Consider the following 21,528-nt stretch of genomic DNA (forward strand, 5'->3'; position numbering starts at 1 on the left):
TTTTTCCTCTATCTGCATCTAACATGCGTTTCGCAGGTGGAGACTTGCAGACATGTGGTATGCAACTCTTTTTTAGAATGTCAGTCAAAACTAAAATATTATAACTTTGAAAGTTCGTATTCAATATCCACTTTTACTTATCAAAATCAAACTTTGAAAATATCGAACGTGCATGCATTGACATCAATTTTAATAAGACGGTGGTGGAACTACAGTTTCAACTCTTATTGGAGGGAAGAGAGAAATAAAAATATGGAGCAGTTAATTTAATTCCACCACCATCCTCTTTTCCCCTTTCTCTCTCTCCTCTTATAGCTTGAAGAAGAAGAGTTAAGAGTTAGTACTAGCAACCAAGAAGGCAAGAACTGTACAAAGTTAACCGAATCTTCCTTCTTCCCCCTTCCATCTTCCCCCACCCCCACCCCCTTTTTATACCCACTCTTTTTGCCCGTATCCCCAAATTCTCTCACAAATATTGAGTCTTCTTTCATTCTCTCCCTTCCATGATACTTCACCATGTCCAAAATGAAGCATTTACTCCGAAAACTTCATATCGGCGGTGGTGTGGCTGATAATCCTCCTCACCTCACCCCTCATCACACCTCTCCTACTGATCAGCCACCTCCTGTGCTTGATCCGAATCAGCAAACCAACCGGTTTGAACAATCTGGGTCAACTTCATCTTTGTCCCCTCAAACGACGCCGTCAGCATCAGCATTGCCCAGAGCCCCTGAGATGAATTCGGGTTCAGCTTCGGATTCTGCTGATTTTAATTACTTCGAGGAGGAGTTCCAGGTTCAATTGGCTTTGGCGATCAGTGTTTCTGACCCAGATTCTCGTGAAGATCCGGAAACGGCCCAGATCAAAGCAGCCCAAGAGATAAGCTTGGGATGTTCGCCTTTGGAAAATCCTGTTGAGTTCCTTTCACTTCGTTATTGGGTATATTCGAATCTCCTCTTCTGATTATTTAACTTTTTGATTATTTTTCCTAATTGCTTTTGCAAAGTCTCAATTTAGGTTTAATTTCAATTTTTTTGCTTATGGATGCTACATTGAGGAATTTGCTTGTTCTGATACTTTACATGGAAAATACTGAAACACTGCTTCAAATTATCCGAATTCGCCAATAAATTATGTTAAAATTGGACTGCTTGGCCTCTTCTTTTGGTTATAAGGGGAATAGTGAGATTGAAAGCACTCCTATGTATGAAAGACTCCCATTGATACCAGTTGGCTATACACCTCGGTCATATCGGACTGCACACTTGTGCTTCTATGTGATTACAGTTTTAGTTTTGTATATAGTCTCTAAATGAGCGTACTTCCATATTTAAATCATAGGCCTCTGGTACTGGGATCAAGTTATAAGCTTAGATATTTGAACTTGAGAGTCAATTACATTTGCTTAAAATTGGAAGTAGGCATCTGTTCATGTAAACTTTCTAAGTATACACAATCCTCATCTCCACCTTGCACATGCTCTATGTGTTCACTCAGATGTATGATGTAAGCATCAATCCCACCGGCCCCGGGGAAAATATCTTTAACAGGTTTTAACTTACATTACTGTAGTGACATCTGATTTTTGGTTTGTATACTTGTCTTTGCCTAAAATCTTTTTAATTCATTTAATTTTCCTCTGATAATCGCCTTCATATAAAATCATTTAATATCCTTTATATGAAGACAATGGTACAAGTTCCAACTATGAACTATGGGCTCATACTATTGCTATTATTCGCTTTCGTCCAACGCCGTTTGGTTAAGCCAGTTGTTTCAAGTGACTCCACTCTCCAAAAGATAGATATCTTTTAATGCGTCAATCAATTGGGATCTTGTTATGTTTAAGGTTTAGATTACCTCACTATAAATGTTCTATCTTGTAACCGTCGTTGTGTTGATTGGACTGTTATCCTACCACCTACATTTGTACTTTATTGAGCCATTAATGAGAACCTCCATCCGTGCACGACTCTTTCTTTTTTTGGCTGGACTCAGATACTTTATTGATAAAGTAAAAATTTTCCTTTAAATGTTAATCAAGCAATAAAACAACAAATATCTAATTTCTAGCTACGTCACTATCACAAGTTGTCTTTTTAACCCTATTTGGAACTTTTTTATTTTGATAACCGTGGTGTTCGGGCTAGCTTGTGTGCACCTCAACTAATTCCACGGGATACATGCCACATCCTACCAGTAACAGGTACTAGCTAACTCTGTCCACCACCAAGGCTAGGGCAGACGGAAATAAATCATTTAGTGTTTCTTTTGATCTTTGAGGCCTCATGGTTCTCAACCCACCCCATTGACCACTAGGTCACATCCTTGGATGCACTAACCCTATTTGGACCTTAAAGTTGAATGCATTGTATTCCACTTAAAATGCTTTATAAATTTGAAGTGAAAACAATTTGATTCATAACTAAAATTAAAAACAACCATTTCAAACAATTTAACATGTCTTTAACAAGTAATATGATAGGTTATTAATAAAAAAATATTGTTCGAAAACATTAAATATGTAAAAGCTTATAGGTATGTCAGATACTATGAATTCAACATAAATACTGTTTTGGTTTTGAGTTTCCTTTTGTCATAGAAGGAAACTACTAAGTTATACATTCAAAAGTTTCGTTCAGACAATGCATCTTAATGTTTCAGCTGAATTATTCAGTTAAATAAACATCAACCTTTTCTTAAAACAATAAATAGATATCAACCTTCAGACGTTAGACTTCAAAATTTTAGTTTTATCAAATAGTTCCTCTATAACAATTAACAATATAAGCTTGGAGGTCAAATTGAATTACATTCTTCTTTATATGAAGTAACAACACGAGTGCAGTAACAAGATAGATGCGTTCTCTCTCTCTCTCTCTCTATCTATCTCTCTCTCTCTCTCTCTCTCTCTCTCTCTCTCTCTCTCTCTCTCTCTCTCTCTCTCTCTCTCTCTCTCTCCGTCGTCTTAATTAAGTGTTAATTAGATAATAGAATTTTTGCTATGTAGTTGTGTTTAGCTTTAGTTGCTTAATGTGCATTTGACTTAGTTATCTTAAGAAAACAATGTTTTCTACCTTCGTTGTTTTGGCTTGGATTATTAGAAGCAATGAATTTTGTAATGTAGGTTTATTTGATCCAATTTGATTGAAACTCAAATTTCTGAACATTAAAACATATTACCCAACCCTTAGATTATTTTTTTTTGAAAAGTTACCAAAACAAATAGATATCAACCTTCAGAGGTTAGACTTCGAAAATTTAGTTTTATCAAATAGTTCCTCTATAACAATTAGCCATATAAGCTTGGAGGTCAAATTGAATTACATTCTTCTTCATCTGTAGTAACAACACATCAGTGCAGTAACAAAATAGATGCATTCTCTCTCTGCACCGTCTTAATTAGGTGTTATTTAGATAAAAAAAAATTTAGTAGGTATCCTTTCTCAAAAAAAGAATTTTTAGTAGGTATTTGTGTTTAGCTATTACTAGTTGCTTCATTTGGGTTTGACTTAGTTATATTAAGAAAATGGCGTTTTCTACCTTCGTTGTTTTGGCTTGGACTATTAGGAGCAATGAATTTGTAATGTAGGTTTATTTGATTCAATTTGATTGAAACTCAAATTTCTGTACATTAAAATATATTACCCAACCCTATGACTGGTTTACTTTTCACTATTTGGGATCGGCTTAGGCAGTGATAATCTAAAATAATCTCAAAGATCTTCAATCAGATCCTTGGGACCCCAATTTGTATATATACGTAGATGCAACTGTCAGGTTTGGTGCATGTCGATTTACTTAATCTTCCTATTCACTTAAGTTTACTATACATGGATATAGTAAATATTGGCGCTTGCAGGTAAAAATTGTGTCATTACATGTGAGTACTAGAAATTAAAATAAATATTTTTATGTATGACCTTTTGCATAGAGGGTCTTGTGCTTCTATAAGTTGCTTGGGGGTACTATTTTTGAGCTTTCAAAATTAATAAGTACAATTCCACATTTAATATATGGGAGAGTGCTACTCGTATAGTTGATGAACTGTAGGTCTTACTAGTTCCAATTTACTCTTTCCTCCAAAGTCTTTAGGCTAAACTAGCTATTTCAAGTGACCACGCTCTGCAAAAGTCAGATATCCCTTTAATGCATCAAGCAATTGGGATCTCGTTACATACATATAAGTTTTACATTACCTCATTATAAATGTTGTATCTTGTAAACCTAAAACTTGTTAGCCGGAGAATCATTTTGTCACGACCCGAACCGTCGTGATTGGCACCCACACTAAACCCTCGGTGGCGAACCATATCCTACCAACTGCCAATGGCATTACTGATTCATTCAACTCATTTAAAATCTTTTGATATCTGCTACTATTTGTTGTCTATTATGTTTCAATTACCGCTTTATTTTGTCGTTGTTATTGTTCTTTTTCCTGAATGCTTTGTACTGCTTTCCTTATTAATTGTCTTAGTGTCGTATTTCCTTTTTCTCTATCCTCCATCTCCATGCATCATGATTAGCCTGTTTAGTACTTCAATTGTGAAGCAATCCAATTCAATGTGTGAATTTTGCCGTCTCCCAATCTTGCTAGTTCCTCATAAACCTCAAATCCAATGAACTTATCAACCTTGTAGCCTTCGTGTCCCTTGGATTGTCATCTCCTTTTGGCATGAAGTTCTGCACATATTTGGCAAGATGGTACTAAAAGTGTTGTTCTCACTCTACTTGTGACATCGAAATTTACCCTACTCCCATCACATACCCTGCAAGACACATTCCCATTAAATTCCCATTAATTTGTCCTACATCCTCCTTCCAGTGCTCTATATTTCACCTCAATCTTCTCCCTCCAAAAAGTATTCTCCTTTACTCCAAATTTCCATAACCACTCATAGCACCCTGTTAAGGACTTTTACATCTTTAATCCCAAGTTTTTCCCGACATTTTGATGCCATGACATTCTCCCAGTTTATCAGGTGAAAATTTCTCTCCTCACTTGAAACATTCCATAGCAAAAATGTATCTTCACTTTCTTAGAATGGAATGTTTTCTCATGTTCTATGCTGTAAAGTGTTCTGTTATGTTAGTGAAAGGTAGGATTGGACTAATGTTGACATTATTATGGATTAATACTCCAAGAAATTGAACGTCATCACTTTTGGACCCAAGTGCACTTAAAAATGTAGTCCTTACCTTGATCCTAACTCCTATTGAATTAGAAGATCCAACATTGACAAAGGCAGTACTATACAAGTAATTATATATATTACCACAGTTTGTGTATAAACGGTTACTTTATTGGTTTGAATTAAGGTTAGGTTTGTAGAATCAGAGAAATATATTTTCACCTATCATTGCGAACTTGCATGATGTGTCCTGCATATTCTCACAAAAGGTAGTTTGCACATGATTATGTCCTTGTGTTTGAAGTAGAGTTTATTTTTGGAGAGACACACTTAGATCCTTAAAATTATTAACAATCTTCTACCTCCTATTCATTGCTGAAACAATGTCAAGATACCATGCTGTTCATGCACGTTTAACTTTAGCAGACTGCAGACTTCGGGTTGTCTCTATTTAGTGCTTTGTTTCCTGTATTCCTTGCTTAAGTTTTGCATCTAAAGTTTGAATTGGTTCTAAACCTTTTACCTGGTGTTAATGCAGAACTATAATGTCGTAAATTATGATGAGAAAGTGATGGATGGATTCTATGATGTTTATGGAATTAATTCCAGTGCGGCGATTCAGGGGAAGATGCCTTTGTTAGTGGATCTTAAAGCAGTTTCGGTTTTGGATAATGTTGCTTATGAAGTTATCTTAGTAAACCGTGCAGCTGATATGGAACTGCGGCAGCTTGAGGAGAGAGTCTACTTCATGTCCCGGGAATGCCGAGCTTTAAAGAAGGTCCCTGTTACAAGTTTTTTAGTTGAGAAAATCGCTGACCTTGTTGTTGATAGGATGGGAGGTCCTGTTAATGATGCAGAAGAAATGTCAAAGAGGTGGACTACAAGGAGTAATGAGCTAAGAATTTCATTAAACTCTGTCATTCTTCCCCTTGGCTGTCTTGATATTGGACATTCACGACATAGGGCCTTACTCTTTAAGGTGACGAGCTTCAATTTCTCCTTACATTTCTTTACTATTTTGATTTGGATAATTAGCTTTCAAAGGATAAAACATATTCTTCTTTTTTTGGGTTGTAATATCAAATGATTGGTACTCATTATCATTGAAGTATTCACTAGTGAAGTATTTCCGGGCTAACTTCCGCATTTTTATCATCTGTAACGAACAAGTAACACCCACTATTTACTTCAGATAGATCTTTGCCTGTCTTTCTAGGTTCAGCGGGGAAATTCATGCTCTAGTATAACAGCATCTGGCATCTTATTCAAGATGAGAAGGCAGTGCTAATTCTATCATTTTAAAATATATTTACTCCTTTCCTGACTGAATGGAAAATTCAGAAAATCTCTGACTTCCAAGAGTGGATGATTGACTTTCTCTTTTGCACTAGTTTATTGTTGAGTTGGTTTCTTTTCCAAAGGACTACAACATTTTCTGTTATTTCTGTTAAGAGTCTTCCCAGACTCATGCTTCTAAACACTACCATTTACTCTGCTGAATAGGTACTTGCTGATAGAATCAACCTACCATGCAAGCTAGTTAAGGGAAGTTACTACACTGGCACTGATGATGGAGCAGTTAATTTGATCAAATTTGACAATGGAAGGTAAAGAATCTTTTGGTGGCACATTTTCCTGGATGTTTATAATGTTTGCTGAAAATATCGGCTTTTGTTTTAAATCTTTTCAAGAGATGAATTTGGTTTGCCACAAAAAAAGAGGTGAATTTTGTTTTGCTTTCTCAAAATTAATGTGAGAAATATTGGAGAAGAATATTATTGAATTATGCATCTGCATTATTACATTGAGACCCTATTTATAGACACTACATTAGAGTCCTTTTCCAAATAAGATTCTATATACTATTCCTATTCCTATTCCTTTTCTAACACTCCCTTACAAGCTGGTGCATACAAGTCGTATGTACCTAGCTTGTTACAAATGTAATGAATACGAGGATCGGTGAGGGACTTGGTGAAGATATCTGCGAGTTGATCACTTGACTTCACAAATTTTGTAACAATATCTCCTTCAAGTATCTTTTCTTGGACAAAGTGACAATCAATCTCAATGTGTTTAGTCCTCTCATGAAGCACTGGATTTGACGTGATATGAAGGGCCTCTTGATTATCACACACAAGTTCCATCTAATCAATTTCTCCAAAATTTAGTTCTCTCAGCAACTGTTTGATCCAAACAACTCACAAGTTGCTACAATCATTGCTCGATATTCTTCTTTTGCACTAGATCAAACAACCACACTCTATTTCTTACTCTTCCACAACACCAAATTACCTCCTACTAAAATACAATATCCGGATGTAGAACGTCTATCAGAGGGTGATCCTGCCCAATTAGCGTCTGTATATCCACTGATATGCTCATGCTCTTGATCGTCAAATAGTAGTCCTTTACCTGGAGCTGACTTTATATATTGCAGAATATGAACAATTGCATCCCAATGACTATCACAGGGATAAGTCACAAACTGACTTATAACACTCACAGAAAAAGAGATGTCAAGTCTAGTGACCGTGAGATAATTCAACTTTCCAACCAACCGTCTATACCTTTAGGATTACTTAGCGGCTCCCCAAAGGAGTTTAAGACCTAGAAATATTTAATTTCGATTGAGCAACCTTAATACCTAGAAATACTTCATTTGGATTAAGCAACCTTAATACCTAGAAATACTTCAGTCTGTTGAGATCTTTAGTTTAGAAATGCTGAAAGAGATATTGCGTCAAATTAATGATACCATCTTGATCATTACTGGTGATAATGATATCATCAACGTAGACAATCAAATAAATACAAAAATTTGGTGCAGAATGCTGATTAAACACAGAGTGATCAACTCCACTACGAGTCATGTTAAACTCCCGAATTACTTTACTAAACTGCCCCAACTAGTCCCGAGGAGACTGTTTTAGACCATTGAGTGTCTTGCGCAATTCACATACAAGGCAACTAGACTCCACCTAAGCAACAAAACCAGGTGGTTGCTCTATATTGACTTCTTCCTCAAGATCACCATGCGGAAAAGCATTCTTAATGTACAATTGATGAAGAGGCCAACGACATTGAGTGACTTGCGCAATTCACATACAAGGCAACTAGACTCCACCTAAGCAACAAAACCAGGTGGTTGCTCTATATTGACTTCTTCCTCAAGATCACCATGCGGAAAAGCATTCTTAATGTATAATTGATGAAGAGGCCAATGACAAACGACAACCATAAATAGAAAAAGACGAACAAATGTTGTTTTAGCCACGAGAGCAAAAGTGTCAGTATAGTCTAGCCCAAAATTACTAAGTATATCTTTTGCATCTTCCTCACTAGCCTTTGCCTTTTCATCTACCACATAATCATTGTTTGTTACGTGGTCTTGGATACCTTGACCCTTACACCACAATTCAACCGAGGAAGTCCAAGCTTTATAGTTTGAGCTTCCCATTAATGATTCTGAAGTGATCGTAGGGCTTGAACTTCCCATTACTATACTTTTGAAGCCAAAAATATCAATCACGAAAGACATCTTGTGAAATCAGACTTTTGTAGCCTAATATCCGGAAAAAAGTTGTCGGAATCCATAAAAATTGTTTCTATCGCCGGAAAGTGGTCAAAATCAGAAAAAAATTATGTACACGTGGGTTGGAATGACGAGGCGACCCTACTGGGAAAATAATATGCTGAAAAAGTGCCCGAAAACAGCCTGAATTGCCAGACACAGTGGCTGGAGTCGCCAGATAAGGGTTCTGGCGATAAAAAATTAGCAATAACTTGATACTATGGCTCGGAACAGCCACACGACCTCCCGATAACCAGATCCGCAAAAAAGAGTTGCCGGAAAGCCCTCATGTGCCGGCACGTGGATCTGACATGTCACCAATGTCGCATCTTTAGGTGGCGCATGGGATGTTCACTGCTAGAGTGGTTGACTGGGGTTTGGTTGGCGGAGGGTGGGGGACCCTGTGATGGTGTTGGTTTTCACACAACACCGACGGAAGAAAAAGATGAAGGGAACAGTCGCCGGAAAATTGAGGCACAGTGACTGTGACTTTGTTTCCTATCCCTGAAAGTTTCTCAACAATGCTCTGATACCATTTGAGAAATATTGGAGAAAAATATTATTGAATTGTGTCTACATTATTTCATTGAGACCTAATTAGTAGACACTACATTAGACTCTTCTTCCAACTAGGACACTACATTATAATCCTTTTCCAAGTAGGATTCTATATACTATGCTTATTCCTATACCTAATCTAACAATTAGTATTTCTAATAAAATCTTTCGTTGTGGCTGTTTAGTTTCTGATGGTGCTTCTCTCTCTCTTTCTTTCTTCGATCTTTCCAACCTATTTTTCCAGTTGTCAAAAATTATATAGAGCAGGGGTGAGGTTTGAGGGTTTTGGATGGGTAAATGATAGCTTTGAAAAAGACGCAGCACCCTTTTTTGTCCGTTCTCATTTTACATATAGAGCTGCTTGAGCAGATATGCTTTTGATTTTAGAACAAATTTGATGAGCTTTCTGCACAGAGACTGCTGACTGCTATATTTACTACTAACATTTTTTTTATTTTGGGAGAATAACCCGTTATATCTTTTTCTTTTTTCATGCTTCGGTCATCAAGTAAATGGAGTTAAGGCATACTTATATTCGTCTTTGTAAAATATAGTATTGTTTATACTTGATAAAAAAGAGTGCTGTTAATTTCCCTCTGTACTCTCTTTTTTCTCTTGCAAGTTTAGTCAAAAGTTTGTTGTCTAAGTCTTTCTGTTTCATGTAGGATATTTTCTGCTTATCAATTCTTTTTGCCTTTATCTTCTGTTTTAGTTCTTTAACCTTCTCTCTGTAGAATCACAACCATGAAAATTTAGGAAATTTTCCAGTAGTGAACTGACTGATTATTGTTTTAATGTGCAGTGAATATATTATTGATTTAATGGGTGCACCAGGTGCCCTGATTCCTACTGAGGCACCAAGTGGTCCATTACAAAGCTATGCAGTAGATGTGCACAGTGTAACACCACTTCCTTCTGGTAGTACTGTCATTTCATTTCCTGTATTTGACACACAAACTGGGACAGGATCAGGTTCAGTTACTGCTGCTCATGGAACTGCCAATACATGGATTTCAAGGGCAGAACCAGCTTTCTACCACAATGAAGCAAAGGGGGATTGTGGAAATAGTTCACTTAGGACTGGAAGTACCCAGTTTGAGCATGACTCTGGAAATCTCATTCCATTGTCGGCTAGATTATGTGATGCTTCAGCAGCTTCCCATGATAACACATCCATTGCACAAAGAATGCAAGCTAGAGAAGCTTATGAGAATGTGAACATTCTTGCAGAAAACTCAGAAGTTAAACTTCAAGGTGTTTTTCCAGAGAGTCAAATGTATTTGCAATCAGATCTGGTTCTAGGAGTTGTTGCTGGAAAAAATAAATTATCAGAGGAAAGGGCTGTTGATACTAGACAAAGTTCAGAAAATAACAAGCAGTCTCTTGTAGCCTTCACCAGGATGCAGTTCCCTTACAGTATCTCCTATAAAAGTGAACAGGAGTATACTGTTGCTGCACCGAGAGACGATACATTAAATGATACTTCAGGTGAGAATTTTGCACAAGTTAGATGTACAACGAATGAAACAATCCAAATTGGTCATGGAGAATTTGTGGGTGTCTAATTTATCCATTTTCTTGAATCTTTTAGAAGAACAATCTGAAAGTTGTTTTACTTGATGAAGGTGATCAATTCTTTAGGGAGAAGTTTGGAAATATTTCAGATAACAATTGTAATTACCAAGACAAAGAATCAGCTACAAAAGCAAGGGAAATAGTTACTTGCATACAGTCTAAGTCTTATGCGGTGCAGAAAGAACAGCTTGATCCAATGCTACGTGGAGTGGCAGAGTGGGAAATTCCATGGGAAGATCTCCATGTTGGTGAACGTATTGGTATTGGTAAGACTCTGTCCTTTAAGTTCATCTTCTGTGATTGGACATAGATGGGTTATGCAACCTTGGAGAAAAGTTTGTGCATCTTAATCTAAAGTCAAATTTAAGCTTTCACTTTTTGCTTTTCTGTTGTGAACATATGGGTACATGTGTTATCTTGTTGTTAAATGATTGAAGAAAAATGGCAGACTCAGACAGAATAGTTCTGTTTGTTATTCATAAATTATGTAGTTCACAGTTCATATGCAGTTACCAAATGATGCAAGGTACAAAATTATTCTGTTGACTTCAATAGAAATAAAGGCGTGTACATATAAATTATGCTCAGACTATAGAGCACAATCATACTTTTATTCTCTGTAAAAAGGCCACTTCTATTTATGTTGTTAAACTAGGTCATAAGCAGAAAAAAGTCAAATCATTTTCTTTTTCCTAGTTTTTGTGTTTCAGTTCATTTTAGATTCTCCAATTTTTGCGAATATTCCTTTTAATAAGTCATGTGTGAATTCATATCATTAATAAGGTCTAAATTACAACCAGTTAAAAAAAAAGGTCTAAATTATAAGTTTTCAGATGAATTTGTTAGATTCTTTCCTTGTCAAAACTCAAAACTAGGTCTTTGTTTTAGTTTAATTGTTATTATTCATTAGCAAATTGTAGCTTGTTGTAAAGGTGAATTGGCAGATGATATGACCTTTTATTTTATGGATGTGCCAACTATTGGAAAGGGCTGAATGCATTACCTTTCTTCACATGAACAATACAGTACTCCTGCCATCCCAAATTCAGTTGTCCAAATTTTGACCGTTTTACAGAAACAGAATTGTCATATATTTTGTGTAAGGAACAGATTGTTGGAGAGGTCTCACAGCTTGTTGATTTCATAGAAAAGTGAATGCTATTTTGTTGAAGATGTAATATCCTTTTATGTACTTTGCAGTACCTCCCTGGTACTAGCTTTATTAAAATACCATTATCTTATGAAAAATATCAATGCCTTTTCAATATCATATTACCAAAAGTTATCTAGTACCTGCTTTTCTTAAAAATATTATAAATACTCCAATTCTGGACGAGCTATACCTTGTCTACATTTCCATTTAACTACAGTATCAGTTACTGTTTCTGCACAAATTGAAACGCCAAAGGAAGAAGAATAGTGGATATGTTGAAAAGGGAGGAGGATAATGGAAAACAGAGAGAAATACAAGTTTTCTTTGTTTGTTTTAGTACAAGGATGACTGTATTAGAGTGTGAATATGTGACCTTTTTTTCTTCTTTTAAATTTGGATCATTTCTTGACTTATTGGTGTCGGGGGGGTGGGTGTGGGATGGGGGGATTTTGTGAGTGCCTACAGTAGTATTGTTTGAGTAGATAGTGCTTTGCTAAATATTTCCCCCTTCTCCCTTCTTTTTACTTACTTTTAGGAAGCAGATTATTTGTTCCTTATGAATACAGTTTAACATGCAAATTAGTTATTTTTTTCTTGCTTAAGTGAATGTAAAAAGATGAATATCATTAGGATTGGATGCTCAATATAATAACACTGGTGTGACTTTGCAGGGTCATATGGCGAGGTATACCGTGCAGAATGGAATGGCACAGTAAGTCATATTTCTGATTTGAATATCTATTCGTCTACCCTGAGTAGAAATAAGAACCATAGCACATTAGCTCTACAGTTTGACAAGTCCCCGATTTTCTGTGCTTCATTTTCCGGAGAAAGAAAAATGGATTTGTCTTTTTCATGGATCAGTTTTCTAATTTTCTGAAGGGTTCTTTCAAATTGGAGAGTATATGTGTCGATCTTTTCCATGAATTATGAAATAGTAGGAGCTATTAACACTAGTGAATGTGTGCACACTGTGTATTAAATGATTTGACCAAATATCTAGGCACCTTACACTTTTCATCAAAGTTGTTTCAAAAAATGCCATTTGCAGAGGAAAATGACAAAAAGAAAATAGGCAAAAATTAAGACATCATTGGATCATATGTGATTCTCATGATTCTAAGTGGAAAAATGGGAAGAGTTTCCACTCTACTTCACTTTTAGTGGCACTGGTGCTATAAATTTCTCTCTTGATTCCAATTTATGTGACATAGCTTGACGCAGCATAAAGTTTGAAAGAAAAGAAAACTTTTGAAACTTATGGTTTTACACCTGTCGTAACATTTGTGTAGCTATAAGACTTTTGAAATTTGTGGTTTACACATGCCCTAACATTTATGTAGCTATAAAAGAATTCTGGAAAAAAGTTGCTTTCTCCTTGGAGGAAGGAAGAGCTCATTTCTCATTAAAAGTAAAATGAGAAGTTCAAAGTTGAATTGCTTTCATATATAGAAATGTGCTATTCTTCTTAGAATGGATTAATAAGGGAATCCTGTCACATTGGAACAGAGGGAGCATCTGTTTTCCTAGGTAGTATGTTTGGAATACAAGATGATGATAAAGGTAATTTAGAAACCATTGGACTTCAAGTAGACTTAAAGCAACTATTTCAAATAATAGTATGCATAGTATAGACAAGATTTTAATAGATAAGCTGATGTTTCCTTCACAAATTCCTTTCATCCCATAGTCACCATAGTTGCAACCAAATTCTCACTCATGAACTTCATTACGTCCTCTTTTCTACTTCTCTCCTTACTATAGCACCTCACAAAATCTAAAATTGGTTCAGCCAGATTCTAATTGAGCATTTTGCTCCTGATTAAAAGACATACACTTGGCAGAATACACTGACAACCCCTTAAACTTGGCAGTAAATTTCATTTCGGCATTCAAACTATGGCATGTTCCTATTAAGCACCTGCACATGATTAAATATTTCTATTTCCGACTCAAATTTTGGAAAAGATTTTGCGCGTGTTCTCAAGTGCTCATTACATAGATAAGTTAATCACATAAGTTATGTCACATCCTTTAATTATAGATATCAACCTTAGTTGGAACATGCATGAGATTTACGGCCTATTGATCTAATGTGAATAATCAAAGGAGGTGAGATACAACTAGTTAACTTATCGACATAATAGGTGCTTGAGAACACGCGCATAAACTTTTCTATTTGAGCTGGAAGTGTCTAAAGGAACACTTTATCACGTGTTCAGATGCTCAATCAGAATAGGCCGCAGTTCAAGTGTACAAATGAAATTTATTGGCAAGTTTAAAGGGTTGTCGATGTATTCCTTCCGCCTATACGCTTCCTTTTTTGATAAGAATGCTTATATAAACACACATATATACATGCTCACATAACGAGAAATATGTGTACATGCAATAGTGATGGTCTCTCTTTTACCAAATCAATCTACCCCTAGCTTAATGTTTTAACCATTTTCTTTCATTCTCCGTTGATCTTGAAATTGCAGACCATGCTCTCCAATTTTCCGTTAATTACATGAGCATTGAGCTATTTTGATTCTCCTTAAAATTGAAGAGATTGTAAAGTAGTGTACAACCAAAAATGGAAGTAACATATGAAACACTATGTTAAGAAACCATGGCAAGGAAATCCCATTTTCTTAGTTTTTCAATTCCTTTTGCTAAGTCCCCCCTCCCCCCCCCCCCCCACAAACAAAAAAAAATAAACTTAATCAAATCAAATAGACCATGCCCTCAAACTAAATTCATTAGATGGTGAATAATCAGAGAGAATATGAAGAATAAATGGGAATATTTGAACTAAAAAATTTGGGAGAAGCTGGGCATAGTTATAGCAATCAAAGTAAACCTAGTCAATATAAATTAATCAAATCAATATGAAATTATGAATCGTGTGATAATCTTAACACTCTCCTTGAAGCATTTTTGTCATAGGCTCCAAACATGTTGCAAATGTATTCAATTCGAGGAATTTTGTAAGAACATCCACTTGTTGGTCATTTAAGTTGATGAAGCTAGAAGCAATTCATCCAGATTCAATTTTCTGTTACTATAACACAATCCACCTCTACGTCATGTTCTTTCATGAGAAACTAGACTTAAGGCAATATGATTTTTGACATATTGGTTTTCTCTATTCAATTTTACTTCACGTCAAGTCTTGTAGAAGTTATTTCTTTACTAAATTGGTGACAACATCTTGGTTTTCACTCTTCAAAGAAATTAGATTTTCTCTAATCATGACATAGTATTTAGAAGTAGATTATCTATCTAATTGAGTACTTGCCCAATACAACTATTCTTCAAATCCCAAGCTAGTTGTGATTGGTTATATATATCCTTACCATTCATTTCATTCTACTTGGTCGTGCCTTAGGAGCACATCCCAACACATCTTATTATAGGATAAATAGAGTAAGAGCGAATATATGCACTACAAGTTTAGTCAATATAAGAATCGAGAAGTTAAGGTGAGATTAGACGGGATTGTGGTGTCTAAAAGTAAACAATTCAAATATCTTGGTTTGTTCCAGGAGAATGAAATGATAGATGAAGATGTTAAACAAAATCAAATCGGATGGTTGAAATGCAAATTTGTACCGGGGTGTTATATGATGGAAGCATGCCTACCAAAATGAAAAGATAAGTTCTATAGAATAGTTATAAGACCAACAATTTATATGGGAGTGAATGTTGGGCCAGTAAAGTCCAACACATCCGTAAGATGAGTGTTGTGGAGATACGTATGCTCATACAAGATTCGACAAGATTAAAATATACCACATTCGCCAAAAAGTGCAAGTAGCACACACTGAAGATAAAATAAAAGGTCATTTGAGATAGTTTGGTGATGTCCTGCGTCAATCTCTAGATGCACCGGTTCATAGATGTAATACCATGGTAAGTGAATGTGTTAGCTAAAATTGCGTGGAAGGAAGTTCTTAAAGACCTATAATTTTTCTTTGGAATTCATGCAGACTTAGCCAAACTTAGGGCACAATGGATAAAATAAATATTTATATAGGTGATCCAATTAGTTGAGAATATGTTTTGGTCGTGTTAGTACATTTATTTTCGGTTTTGTGCTTTACAGCACTCTTTTAGCCCTATCTGAGATTTTTATGCCTACAAAAATATTGACAACTTCTGGTACTATCTCTTTATTTTTATTTTTAGCCCTATCTGAGATTTTTATTTTTTTCTAGTCTTTGTGTTCTCTGGTATCTTGTCAAATCTTTGTTCTGGTTAGTGGTTAGAGGTGTCCTAGAAAGTTGACATGTGCTGGTCAGTCATTGTCCGTCCATTACTTTGGACTGATAAAAGTAATGAAAGAAATAGACTAGCATCCCACACCGCTGTGCCAGTAGCATGAGAATGGTCTGGAATGTTTATTGTAGTGATTGTATAATTATCTAGCACTCTTTTTCTGTAAATTTAATTGTATGAAATGAATCTTACTATATTGCAGGAAGTTGCTGTAAAGAAATTCATGAATCAGGATATAACAAGTGATGCCCTTGCACAGTTTAAATGTGAAGTAAGTTGTAACTAGACAATGATATAATGTCTCTGTATCATGAGTTCTCCTGAACTTTAAGAACTCTGTGTGTATTGCATCTTGCAGATTGAAATTATGTTGAGGCTGAGACATCCTAATGTTGTTCTCTTCATGGGAGCTGTAACTCGTCCCCCAAATCTCTCTATACTGACGGAGTTCCTTCCAAGGTTGAGAGCTCTTTGCTTCATGCACATCTACTGACATACTACAATTGGAAATTTGCCCATTTCTTAAATGTTTAGTCTTGGCTTTCTAATCTTGGGTCATGGGATTTTTCAAACCATTCGTGTGGCACGAAATTCTGGGCATTGTTGTCAGTTTGTAGTGGCTTGTGCCTTTTACATTTGTGTTTTCTCAAATCTTTGTAATGTGTTTGTGAAATGATGCTCTTGTTTTTTTCTTCGCTTTTGGGAGAGTAAATGGTTACACAGTTTAAAATGTGCGAGAAACTCTTATCTCATCTGAAATGCCTCCTAGCTCTATTGCCATTGATGCTGAGATACTTGATAGTATATCACATTTGTTATTGAGTAATATATCAATTTTGTTTTCTCTTCTGAAGTGTATCTGATAGCTGTAATTTTGGTGCAGGGGAGGTTTATATAAGCTACTGCATCGTCCAAATATCCAAATTGAGGAGAAAAAGCGTATGCGGATGGCACTCGATGTGGTATTTATTGGATGCTGAACACCCCCACCGGGGTTTGTTGTCAGTTTTAGTTTCCATTTGCTAATGTCTCAACTTCTTGTAGGCCAAAGGAATGAATTACTTGCACACAAGCAACCCTATCATTGTGCATCGAGATTTGAAGACTCCGAATCTTCTGGTTGATAAAAATTGGGTTGTTAAGGTGCATCTTACTTGAATCTTTTAATAGTAGCCTATAAAATTTGGAAGAAGTAAGCTCTTGTTTATCCCCCAATAATCCATGCTTCTTCCATGCTTGAAGGTTTGTGATTTTGGGATGTCTCGCATGAAGCACCACACATTTCTCTCTTCAAAGTCAACTGCTGGAACGGTGATTGCATGCTCACTTTTTATGACTCAGTTTATGCCATCTTTCCATGACTCTTTCCTACTGTCCTCTACCCTTTGAGAATAAACCAAGAACTAACAAAGATTATGGTCTAAATAGGTTGAGAAAGAAAAAAGATCTGAAACCGTCAAATTTGCTTATGGTATTCCATTAATTGCAGGCTGAATGGATGGCACCAGAAGTTTTAAGGAATGAACCATCCAATGAAAAGTGAGTTTACTCTTTATTAGTATCCTTCTTGAGGCTGAACTTTGTTATGGTTATTAGTTTTGGATTTTCTTAGTGAGTTTGTTTGTCTGGTTTGCAGATCTGATGTGTACAGTTTTGGTGTAATACTCTGGGAGTTAACTACTCTCAAAGTGCCATGGTCAGGGATGAACTCAATGCAAGTTGTTGGAGCTGTTGGTTTTCAGGGTAGACGCCTTGATATTCCTAAAAGTGTTGATCCCATAGTTGCAGAGATTATAAGTGAATGCTGGAATCAGTACGTATCTATTGAACTTTGATATAATTTCATGTGCAAATGATTTCAAGTGACTTCATGTCCAAAAGAATGTGTCTTTGTTTAAATGGCTAATACCCTTCTTCTCTGCAGAAATCCCCAAGTACGCCCCTCTTTTGCGCAGATTATAAGTCGCCTTAAGCGTCTTCAGCGTCTTAATATCCAGGGATTTGAAACTTGTACAAATCAGCATTAAGGTTGACAAGTTAGGCATTGTTGTAATAATAACAGAAGCTTGTTGCTGGGCTCAAAGTGCCAGAGCAACTGAGAATTGATTGCAAAGTCTTGTAGATGAAAAGAAGCACACAAGAAAACCCTGGATTGGAAGCTGTTGGTTCATTCGAAGTGGGGACTCAACGCAACCAATTCAGTAACAAGCAGATATCTCCAAGTCAATGGCTGCACGAAGTGCAGTAGTTGAAAATTAGGTCATAGTGATCATTGTATCGAGTCTTGAGTTATGTGAAAGAAAAAAGGCAAAAAAAAAGAAGAAAATAAAATCCTTTTTAGTTTTAGTTAGTTTTAGGCTGATGAATGCACAGTACCATTTAGATGTAATGAGTCCCAAAAAGGGGCAGCAGAGGAAAAGTCTCAATTCTGTGAAGGTCATCGAAGGAAGCAATTGTAAACAGTCAGGTCTCGGGAGGTTGTACCAACAGAAGAATAAATGGATATGAGGAAAATTTCCTACATTACCATCTTCATTCTCTTAGTTGTGCTTATATAATGAGACAGTTTTGTGTATAGTAATTAATACCTGTACAGTGCTAAACTTATTTGCTAGACATAGAACCATCAACAACCACCAACTTGAGTATGGAGTTTATGCCTGAGCATTCAACTCATTGCTAAAAAGGTAATTAAAGTATCCCTACTACTTTTGCGGGTAAACTGTTCTCTTTTGGCTTGGTTATGAATTGATTAAATGCTTTTGTGAATAAGCTCATCTTCTCTTACATTTGTGAGGACAAAAATGACAACTAGCTGTGACAGATCAAGGAATTAAAAAAATGCAAGAATGTCACACTTGGGATTTAAACCTAAAGCCATAGGTAATTCTCGAGTCAACTTATGTTAAGGCGATTTGACAATTCTTATACAATAGAAAGAATTAGCCTATTTGTATAGCATAATTTCAGATGAAGGAAATCCAATTGAGCCTCCTTGGACCATCTTCTTCCGTCCCTAAAAACAAGTAGATGCAAATTCTAAATGTCTAAGTGTTAATTATGTTGTTACTCGTCGGAATCATCTCTTACGTATGGAATTTTGAAAAATTTGTTGATGGGAATTTTTAACTTATAATTAGGTAGGTTATTTTTCTTACTTGTCAAGTGCTTGGAATATAAGTGTAATATTTACAAACTAACTTTTGGAGATTCACGAGTCACAACAAGTACACACTATTAGGACGAACTCCAACATACATTCAAAATGCAAGCTTTGATCTTAGTTCTTATAGTAGGAAATAGCCGTACTTTACCAATTATAGCGATGGTTTGGCTAATCACCAAATGTCATTTACATTTAAAAATAACTCGAGATATATTGTATTCATTCGGTTTGTATCGATTCGTGTTATATTAAAGCGAACATATATAAAATGAATTGATACAGCGTGAATCGATATAGCTCTAAGCGAACAAACCGAAATAAATAAAACTCAAATTCTCACTATAAATTGTAATTTTTTTAAACTCTTGCTATTTTGGATATACTAGTTTAGTGTACGTGTTTTGCACGTGTATGTTGCGTTTATTAATAGTAACACTCCTAATATATATAAAAAGAACAACATTCTTGTGTGTATGTTATATTGTATAAACACAACACTTTTAAAAGCTAACTTAAAATTAAAGAAAACGTGACAATTCACCATTACATAATAACTAAGGAAAAAATAAATGTAGTAAATATTGATAGTTTGATACACGAAAATATACTCTAAAAATAAGGTAAAGAAAAAGCAACTACTACATTATATATGAGCATAATGATATAATACAACCACTTGTAACAAATTAACAATAACACGAAGGATTATGATAAAACAAAAGATGATAACCTAAAAATTGCGATGAAAAAAAAATTAAAAATCATCTATCACGAAGCTAACAACGCGATAGTTATACCTACCTATCGCAAAAACTAATATTAAGAAACACAAAACTATAGAAACTAATCTCCCCTAAACAAAACTCTTTAATTTACTACAATATTATTGAAAGATCCTCAATTTATAGTCCAAAATTTTCTTCTAGAAAAAATTAATCAAATATGAAAGAGATATTTTTCAATAATAATTTTTTTATCAAAAAAAAAGTTATAATTATAATAGAAAATCAGGACAAATACTTAAAAAATACTCCGAACACTGAAAAAGAATAAAAATTTAACTAAAGAAATAGTTAAAGTGACGTGCTCAATTTTTATTAACTATTGTGGCATGTTAAGGGTTTTCCCCTTGGAACTGTTGGGGGGTAGGAAGCACCACAACTAAAGTTTGATATGACAATAAATATAAAATAAATTGGATACGATAATTTTATGTGAAAACCCCTCTAACAGATAGAAGGAAAAAAACCACGGGGTAGAAAAATCTCACTATTATAATATGGAGTACACTGCTCTCAAATACAAGGAGAAAACAATAATTAACACTTTTCTCTTGTAAAAGGAATAACTACTAAAGAGGACACTCAAGACTACAATATTTATCTTGGTATATAACTCTCTTTGTATTTTTACTCTCACTTTTTGAATGATTTAAATAAGGGCAGAATGCCCTCTATTTATAACAAACAAAAATGTGTAAAATGCGTTTTGTTTCTGTCACCTTTTTAATTTGCCAAATTTCCAAATTAAAGAAAGCAAAAGGATGGTGCATGTAGCACCTCCTTTTTGGCTTTCTTTCTTCTTTCATTCTCTGGCAAATTAAAGAAAGCAAAAGCACGGTGCATGTAGCACCTTCTTTTTGACTTTCTTTCTTCTTTTATTCTCCTACTTGAAGATTTAATTGAGAATCAATTAAGTCTTCACACCATCCTTTCTACCCAGGTACTGCAATATTACATTTCTGCTAGACCAATAGAAGATCGACACCATTTAAACTTGTTACTGTTGATCGGCTTCGTAAACATATCTGCTAGGTTGTCATTAGTGTGAATTTTCTGAATATCCACACTGCCTTCTTCCACCTTCTCACGAACAAAGTGATATTGAACTCGTATGTGCTTTGTCCTTGAATGAAATGCTGGATTCTTTGCAAAATGCAAAGTGCTCTGACTGTCACAAAACAGAGCAACTTTCTCTTATTTGTGCCTGAGCTCCTCCAGTAACATCTGCATCCATATTGCCTCTTTGCTAGCTTGTGTAGCTGCTACATATTCTGCTTTCATCGTAGATGTAGCCACGATAGATTGCAGTTTTGAAATCCAGC

At 35.4% G+C, this 21,528-nt stretch overlaps 1 protein-coding gene across 1 annotated transcript; it reads left to right on the forward strand.

Annotated features, from left to right (window-relative positions):
* The first annotated feature begins 233 nt into the window (after positions 1 to 233).
* LOC129889242 (probable serine/threonine-protein kinase SIS8) lies at positions 234 to 18,839 on the forward strand. Its single transcript, XM_055964466.1, has 14 exons — positions 234 to 939; positions 5,674 to 6,114; positions 6,639 to 6,742; positions 10,070 to 10,755; positions 10,893 to 11,108; positions 12,667 to 12,707; positions 16,461 to 16,529; positions 16,617 to 16,717; positions 17,142 to 17,220; positions 17,303 to 17,401; positions 17,501 to 17,569; positions 17,748 to 17,797; positions 17,895 to 18,071; positions 18,183 to 18,839. Exons 1-14 carry the CDS (start codon positions 517 to 519, stop codon positions 18,283 to 18,285), a joined length of 2,658 nt encoding a protein of 885 aa, XP_055820441.1. The 5' UTR covers positions 234 to 516; the 3' UTR covers positions 18,286 to 18,839.
* The last annotated feature ends 2,689 nt before the right edge of the window (positions 18,840 to 21,528 follow it).

The sequence above is a fragment of the Solanum dulcamara genome, chromosome 5 (genome assembly GCF_947179165.1).
Source record: "Solanum dulcamara chromosome 5, daSolDulc1.2, whole genome shotgun sequence".
In the NCBI taxonomy this organism is placed as follows: domain Eukaryota; kingdom Viridiplantae; phylum Streptophyta; class Magnoliopsida; order Solanales; family Solanaceae; genus Solanum; species Solanum dulcamara.